Consider the following 8093-nt stretch of genomic DNA (forward strand, 5'->3'; position numbering starts at 1 on the left):
CTCTGTTGTCAAACTGCCTCCTAACATTATTTAAATATTTTGGTACTTTGATTGAGGATAATAGTAAATTTTCCGCCGATTTTATAAATTTAATTCCATGTAGTAAACTGAATTTTCATTTAAAAAGATATGATGATGATTTCCTGAAATATCAAGAGGACTAATTATTTTCATGAGTTGACATATGACAACGGTGCCCTGCATGTTCCCATGGTGAGGAAGCAATCAACTTGTAATTCGTCGAAGTGTCTCTCTTTGGAATTTCTTTTTTGTTCTTCAATAATTTTACATTTTTGCTCCCCGGAAGTTAACAAATACTTTTCACGATGGTATGGATTTTTTCATTTCGTCTCTCTTTTAAAATTTAATTCCATTTAAACCTTGATCAATAATCAACGCCGCTCTTATCAATTATCACTATTTTGAGGTTATGAAAGAGTTATCAGCTTTCGCATTTTTTAATTTTTTCAATTGTAAAACCTCACTTCACTCTTATTTGAGCTTTCGAATCTTTAGTCCAAACTACTCACCCCTACTGTACATAGCAACTCACAGAAGTTGTAAACGGTCTGCATCGTGAACTAACTATCAAAAAGCTTGGGGGAGTAAGAAACTCAATGGGTCAGTTGCGTTGGTCACAGAATAATATTTTGATGCCTGAATCTTGTAGATTAGCGAAAAATAATATGATGTGCCCAAACTGCAACTTTCTACGTTCAATATTAATCGAGACATCGCCCTTTGAAAAGTCAGGTTTTTGACGTCATCCACCGCGGCTGTAACACCCTTGGTTTCTTCCTCTTTTGTTCGATCAGTGATGCAGAGGGTGCGAAGCAAAACTTCAGCAACTTCAAACCTAATCAAACTCAAAAAATAGACGGTTTCGCACCCTAAAGGTCTTCTTATCAGGAGATAATGCACTTGCCGCGAAGAGATAAGGCGGCCAGTCATCTGCATTAATGATCGAACAAAAGAGGAAGAAACCAAGGGTGTCACTGCCGCGGTGGATGACATCAAAAACCTGACTTTTCAAAGGAGGATATCTCGGTCAATATTGAATGTAGAAAGTTGCGGTTTGGACAGATCTTATTATTTTCAACTAATCTATAAAAATTAAGGATCAAAATACGATTCTGTGACTAGCGAAACTAACCCATTGTTAAACTGTTTGTCAGAATACCTTTCACTGAGTTTCCTGGTCCTATGGGAAATTTGAGTCTTCCATAGATAGCAGAAAAAATGTCTGCCTCTTGTGGTGTAGTGGTTGTAGTGCTGGCCCTATAACCAGCAGGTCCTAGCTTCGATTCCTGACTGGGTGACTTGAATTTGATGATCTCATGCAATGGTCACCCAGGGCTGGGTGTAAAGGGACTGGGAGAGTGAACAATGGATCAGCCCTGAGGATTGTTTAAAAATTTGAAAAAAAGAAGATGAGTCGTAACTTTTGAAAATATGTAGAAACCCAGGTTCTCTGGTTCCTCTTGTTGGCCAGTAGAGAGTTGTAATGATTACCTACTTGCCAAGGGGTCACTTCTAAAGTACGGAAAGCTGAAAATTGGAATTTTCAATTCCTATCCCCTCCCATACCTCCAACTTTGCTGTACATCCCCCAATGAAAAATTTTGTAATGATCATTAAACCCTCTCCCTCAAGTCAACGTTTTGTGATGAATTTTAGATGAAAAATCGCCACCTTGCCTTGGATTTATAAAAAATCGGCACTATGCACCCATTCTAGAGTTTAATAATGCAGCTCTGAACTCCCTCCCCCTTCTTCTAATAATGCATCTTATTAACCTAGGCTTAGAGTCCCTTCCCCTCCTTGAATTTCTTGTATTATATGAGCAGCCCCTGATATCAACATAATAATCATTCCAGTTAAGTCTGGACACGGTAAAACATTGCTCGTCACTTTAATTTAGTTTTTAATTTGAAGGTTAGATTTTGAAATTTCCTTGGAACTGCTAACTTTCATGTGATTTTTCAGCAGATTTTATTTTTCTCTTGTGATTTCTCTAACTCATATTGATGTTTGTTTATCATTGCAGTCCAATGAAGTTGAAGAAACCATGAAACAAATTCAGAACCACAAAGGCGTTGTTGGTCTTGTTGTGGTGAATGCTGAAGGTACTTTGATGATTTGTTTCGTAATTATGTATTTTTCATTAATATCCTCAAATAAATTTCTACTTATTCTACAGTAATTCAATCCTAGTGTGCCAAAATGGCTAATGCCGTTTTGGTTTTTAATTTTGAAAAAAATTTAGAACATTGAGCCCCCTGATCTGTGTGGGGTCCTTTTCAGAAAAGTAGATCATCTCAGAGAAAATCAGAGGTCATTTTAAGGTGTAGCAGCTAGGTCAAAATATGTATACCACAAATTAATTTACAAGAAACCTCTGGAATCATTCCTCTTCCTTGAGTTAGTTAGTGGGAATCACTAGAAAAGATATATTGACCTATGTCTTTTCTAAAAAAAAAAAAACTCCACAACTTCATGTTGAATTCATTTCTTGAAGTATTTTAACTTGTATATTTCTAGCAGTCGCAGCAACTTTAAGGGCACCATAACCTGTAATTTAAAAATTTTAACTATTATTCTAGGTATTCCCATTAAAACAACCTTGGACAACACAACCACTGTCCAATATGCTGGCCTGATCAGTCAACTGTCTGAAAAAGTCCGTAGTGTAGTGCGAGATTTAGACCCAACAAATGATCTTACCTTCCTCAGAATTAGGTCTAAAAAGCATGAAATTATGGTTGCACCAGGTAATGTTTCTTTTCATTTTTTTATTTATTTCTTTCTTTCTTTCTTCTTTTCTTTTTTCTTTTTTTTTTTTTTTTGTAGCTTATAAATATTTTGGTCTAAAGGTGGAGTGAGATGAAAGATTTGCCATCTTAATTCTTGCATTTCTCTTATAAGACTAGAATTGATGGCCTAAGTGCAAAATCATGCATCTCTGTTTGTGACTTTGCAGACTTCCTATCATACTTTATCTTTTCCTCGAAAAACTAGTAAATTTAATTTCTTGAAAACTTCCTTGATTTCTTCTCTCCATCAGCAGAATACTCTATATAAATATTTTTGACTTTTCTCTCTTTGAAAAATGGAGTAGGAGCAGAGATTTTGAAACACCACAATGGAGATACTTGGTTTTGCAATCTAGCCATGGAAGTGAAGATGGTAGATTTCATGTCTCACTTTAAAGGCTGGTCAAAGAATTTGGAACATATTGTATCATATAATAGAATGCTCACCCAAGAAATAACAGATGATAGTCTGTGGGAATAGGAATATAAGTGTCACATGTTCACCAGGTTGTTGCGCTCCTTGCCAAGGCACATATTTACCACCCAAGCCTCTTACTTCTCCTGTCATAAGTTAAGCTTTTTGTGTAGTCTGAATTTTATTGAAATTCTATGGATAGTGTAAGTAGAAAGCTGCTTGACACCAATTTGGACAAATTTTTGGTTTGACATGATTTTTAATAAAACTGCGAATAGAAATGGATTTAATAGCCTTCTAATTAGACTTTCTCTGTAGAAAATTAGCTCTTGCTCCATTTGGTAGTTACTGAAATCTTGAATGTGAATGAGAGGGAGTGTAACTACTCACAAAGATGAATTTAATTCACTGCTGAGGATGTGAGTCCATGACCTCATGGAAATACGGACCATGTGGAAATTTTTCTTACCTATTTCTTTTTTCAAGTATTAATTTATAAAATTTTTCAAAATTTCTTCACCTGTTTTACAACGATTGTTTGATTTTCCATTTCTTATTCTTTTTCAGATAAGGAATTCATGCTAATAGTCATTCAAAATCCAACGGAATAATGGAATCCTCGATGAATTGTCAAAACAGACTTGTAAATAGCCAATGGTGTCATAATTTATACTGATGTAAGATCTAAACAATTATTAATCTGCTGATCGTCCTAGACACAGCATTTATTGATGAAAAAATTACATACATTCTAACTATATACTATCATGAAGGCATTTAAAAAAAGGTGTGTCAGTTGAAAGCTGTAAGATGTGCCTCAGTATGAAGTAGTACCCATTTTCTAGAATGGGGGATCCAAGCAAATTTAATTAAACTTAACTTATTGTAAAGGGTAGAATCAATATACACTCCGGGTCAGTTAAGGGAGGAATTGGCCTGCAAATAGTTGATCTCCTACAGTTTTCCAGAATACACCGCAATGTATTCTCCCACCATGGATTTCACTGCTATCTCGATCGTGGCGTTCCAATTCGCAAGCTATGAGCAAGCAGTTCAAACTCAATAGAAAGAAAATTACTTAACTGACCCATTATCGTGATTAAGGGAACTTTTCTTACCATCCTATTATTTGCTTTGCTATTTTCATCGTAGCATTCATGAATTTAAGAAAAATTAAGAGGAGAATCCAAAATCGTGTGATCATCCCATATTTCAACAATCGGCTTGTGCATTGCAAGTCGGGAACCTTTCTCATATGTTTCTCACGACATAAATTTCTCATCCTGAGAAATGTAATCAATGTCTTTTCTCTTCCATGTCTGTCCTATTCCTATGATCTATCACTCGTATATTATGAAATTGAAGAATTTTGACCATCATTCTCTATGGAAACAATTTAGTTTTAAACCATATTAAATTTTTTCTTCTTATTTGAAGAATCAGTAGCAACGCAAATTTTCACTAAACTAATTTTTAATGCAATGGAGCAGTGGCATAGGTAGAAATACTTTTATTTGACTTTTAATGAACTTTTTGGTTTTTTCATAAACTTTCACGTCAAAAAAACTATACCCATATTAACCCCGCAAAAATTCCTTGCCAGTGCCCCATTCATAATTTATTCTCTCACGTTCACCTCTGTTAACGAATACTATTTGTTCAAGTGTAGGTACTTTTGTTGCCTCTTTAAAGAACTACACTCTATCTCCAATTTCCCCTGTCAAACACCCACACCTTTGCATCAGTACTTTGGTGTGCATTTTTATGATAAAGTTGTCTTTGAATTGACACTGCAGCATAGCAAGGTTTTTGTTTTTAGTCATTTTCATATTTTACATGAGTCCTGAAACTTATTAGAGTTATTTTGCAATAAAGTTTTCGTAAAAATTTTGCCAGGGTTTCATTATATCCAGCCAAAACTCCACAGAATGCTTCCGTATTATTTCGTAATAAGTTTTTCTTTGTAGGCAAGAAATGTATCCAACCTGTTTGTCCCAGCAATTTCAGTTTCTCTTTAGTTTCTCTCAAAATTGTTTACAAGTATGAAGAGCTGGATTATCAAACTGGTGCTGAAATTCTGTTAATATGTGACTAACAGCAGGGAAAGAAATGGTAAAAGAAAAAATATCGACGAATCCCAGCATATTTGTGCCTTCCTCATCATGGAACCTTGCTCTCAGGCTTGTCCATGTCCCTACACCTGTATTGTAAAAATCTTTCAAGACTTTAAACAATGATTCACCCAGTTTTGTTTTAAATTCTGATATTCTCTAGTTTAATTTTTCTTTTTTATTTCTAAGAAGTTTTCCAATTTTATTTTACACTCTTAACTGTCAAATATGCTTGTTTGGATTTTAATAGTGTTTCAATGGTAGAAACAATATTTGCATCGCAAGGTACTTAATTTTCTTTGAGTGAATTTCAATAAGTAGATCCACTTCACTTTTTTTCCTTGATTAGACAGGGTTGGGTGCAACTCAAGGGCAAAAATAGTCAAGGACTGAAATCCATGGTTTGATAACTTATGCCTTTTGTTTCCATCCACTTTTGAACCCACCTTGGAGGATGGATTCATAACATCGGATGTGGTCAACTTTCCTACTGACACAAAAAATTGGATGATACAGCTGAATGGTGGCAAGAGTGTGATTTTCTCCTTTGTAACGGAAGTTGGCAGTATGTCAGAAGTTGAACGTAATCTATTCGTAAAAATTTGCCTGGTATGAGAAATTTTAAGATTAATCCAGAGCCTGCTTAAGTAACTTCATCTAGACGTATTTCTTCCAAACGGAACTATGTGCACTATGACGTGAGCCCTGTCATTCATTTATTCTTATGGGTCTCGGGGCTCATCTCTTAGTGCATATAGTTCCGTTTGGCAGAAATAGGTCCATTTGTTTTGAAGCCTATCTGCCGATGGCTTGTACTTGTCCTCCATCATCTCAGGTTGATAAAAAATGTTTTAATTCACTTTCTAAAACTTTGAGGTTTACTGAATATTGAGGGATTTTTTAAAAAATTTCGGTCTTGAGAACTTTGAAAAAAAGCTCCACTAAGTCAAAAGATCAGAATCAGCATAACCACATTTTACGTTGCCTCATTTTCTCCCATGTTCAAGTTTTTGACGAGAAAACTTACCAACAGTCCTTTGAAATTTTCCAGGAATTGCCCCTAGAAAAGAAAGTGTTAATGCATTCACAAAGTTTCAAGGCAGAATGAATCTTCTTTAACTTGTGAAAAAAATGAAAGATGAGAGGAATTTAGGCAATGTGCGAGATGGTCGAGCTGATTCTAATTAATATCGTCCAATTTTGCCTTAAGTCACTCAGAATCCTCAAGTGTTGTCAGAAAATAAACTTCAGTAAGAAATTATTTCCTCTCATCTCTGAATGTAAAACTCAAAATGCACATAATTAGATTTCTCTAGGAAACTGTGTATTAGATTATTTTACGACTCAAAGTAGCACTTAGTCAGCTGCACCAGTGGCAAATTTTGAAATTATCCTGTGCCCTTGTGAGATTCTAGCAACTATGGAAAAGTTTTAAGTAAATCTGTCATTCTAATCGTTTCATTTTTTTTAAGCTCAATTTGAACTGTGCTTCTAAAGCGCTAAGCTGCTCCACGAAGGCTTTTCAATCATTGTACCTCGACCTGTCTTAACAGTCAATACATCTCAATTCAGCAAATCATTACATTGCTTTTATTTGCATAAGATTCTTCCTTGATTCGATTTCTTACTTACATGTGAAGCCTTAAAAGCATGTGCTACGGCACATAATTCTTACGACCTCTATCAGTAAGAACTGTGTTATTGGATTCGTTTGCATGTATTGTATTTTTCAGAACCTTGCACTTCAGCTTCTAAGTAGAAAATTATGGTATAACAGTGCTTCAATTGAGAGCATATGACAACAAAATGTCAGCATGTGACAAACCATTTCCATGACAGAAATAAGTTGTGTGATTTTCTTTTATGAAATTATGATTGTACTTGATAAAAAATTGGACAACTCTTCGAATTGAACAACTTTCAAAGGATAAATTATTTTCTGTTCGATGAAAATCTCACAAATATTAATGTGATTCCAAAGCAAAGTTTTTTTCTTGGCGATATCTTTAGGCCTTGTCTCCACGAGCCGTTTCACGAGATTTGTCCCAGGGAAAAATCCCACTGCGAAGTTGTACCATGAGGGTACAAGTACCATGTATGGTACTTGTACCCCTAGGACCCACTGAGAGAAGAAGAAGAAGTGAAAACGAATTGTGCGATATTTTATTCATTACTACATTGTTAATGTTTGTTTAGTTAAAATAATGTGTCTAATTGTCAATTGAGTGCATTTATTATTATAATACCAGTTAAATACTCGACTTTAACTACTTTATCTTCCCGCGCAAACTAGTCGCAGGACTGTATGAGCCCCGTCCCGTGGAGACGGTAACTGGGAAAAATCCCAGAGGTTTCATTCCTGCAATTCGAACTTGGGACAAATCCCATGAAAACGTCCCGTGGAGACAAGGCCTAATGGTAGAGTGTGATTCTGTCAAAAATATAATCATGTTGTTTAGTGTCCACACTCAGGAGGAAAAAAGTTAAATACAACAGTTATTCTTTTTGATGAGGTGTTTTGTTTTATCTTGTAAGATTGAATCACCTTTCTAATCATTTCTAACCAATTGCCACTCCACAGTAGCATTATTTTGAAAACAGAACTTTGCATTCCACATATGGATACTTAGTGACTTTGGAGTGAAAGTTGTTCTGTTGAATTTTACAAACTATCCCCAGTAAATAATATTTAGGAAATACTTAAAGAAAACCCCTCATTACATTTGCATGTTTCTCTGCAAATCAAAATTTTTT

General features: G+C 35.1%; 1 protein-coding gene across 1 annotated transcript; it reads left to right on the forward strand.

Annotated features, from left to right (window-relative positions):
* The first annotated feature begins 171 nt into the window (after window positions 1-171).
* robl (dynein light chain roadblock) lies at window positions 172-7848 on the forward strand. The gene is made up of 4 exons (XM_019049420.2): window positions 172-329; window positions 2048-2126; window positions 2604-2771; window positions 3796-7848. Exons 1-4 carry the CDS (start codon window positions 327-329, stop codon window positions 3837-3839), a joined length of 294 nt encoding a protein of 97 aa, XP_018904965.1. The 5' UTR covers window positions 172-326; the 3' UTR covers window positions 3840-7848.
* Window positions 7849-8093: the final 245 nt, after the last annotated feature.

This window comes from Bemisia tabaci, chromosome 3 (assembly GCF_918797505.1).
Source record: "Bemisia tabaci chromosome 3, PGI_BMITA_v3".
NCBI lineage: Eukaryota > Metazoa > Arthropoda > Insecta > Hemiptera > Aleyrodidae > Bemisia > Bemisia tabaci.

Excerpts from the sequence above, each read along its gene's own strand:
- robl (XM_019049420.2), top strand. Across the intron at positions 2,127-2,603 it reads TGTTGTGGTGAATGCTGAAG|GTATTCCCATTAAAACAACC; the intron begins GTACTTTGATGA and ends CTATTATTCTAG. Across the intron at positions 2,772-3,795 it reads TGAAATTATGGTTGCACCAG|ATAAGGAATTCATGCTAATA; the intron begins GTAATGTTTCTT and ends ATTCTTTTTCAG.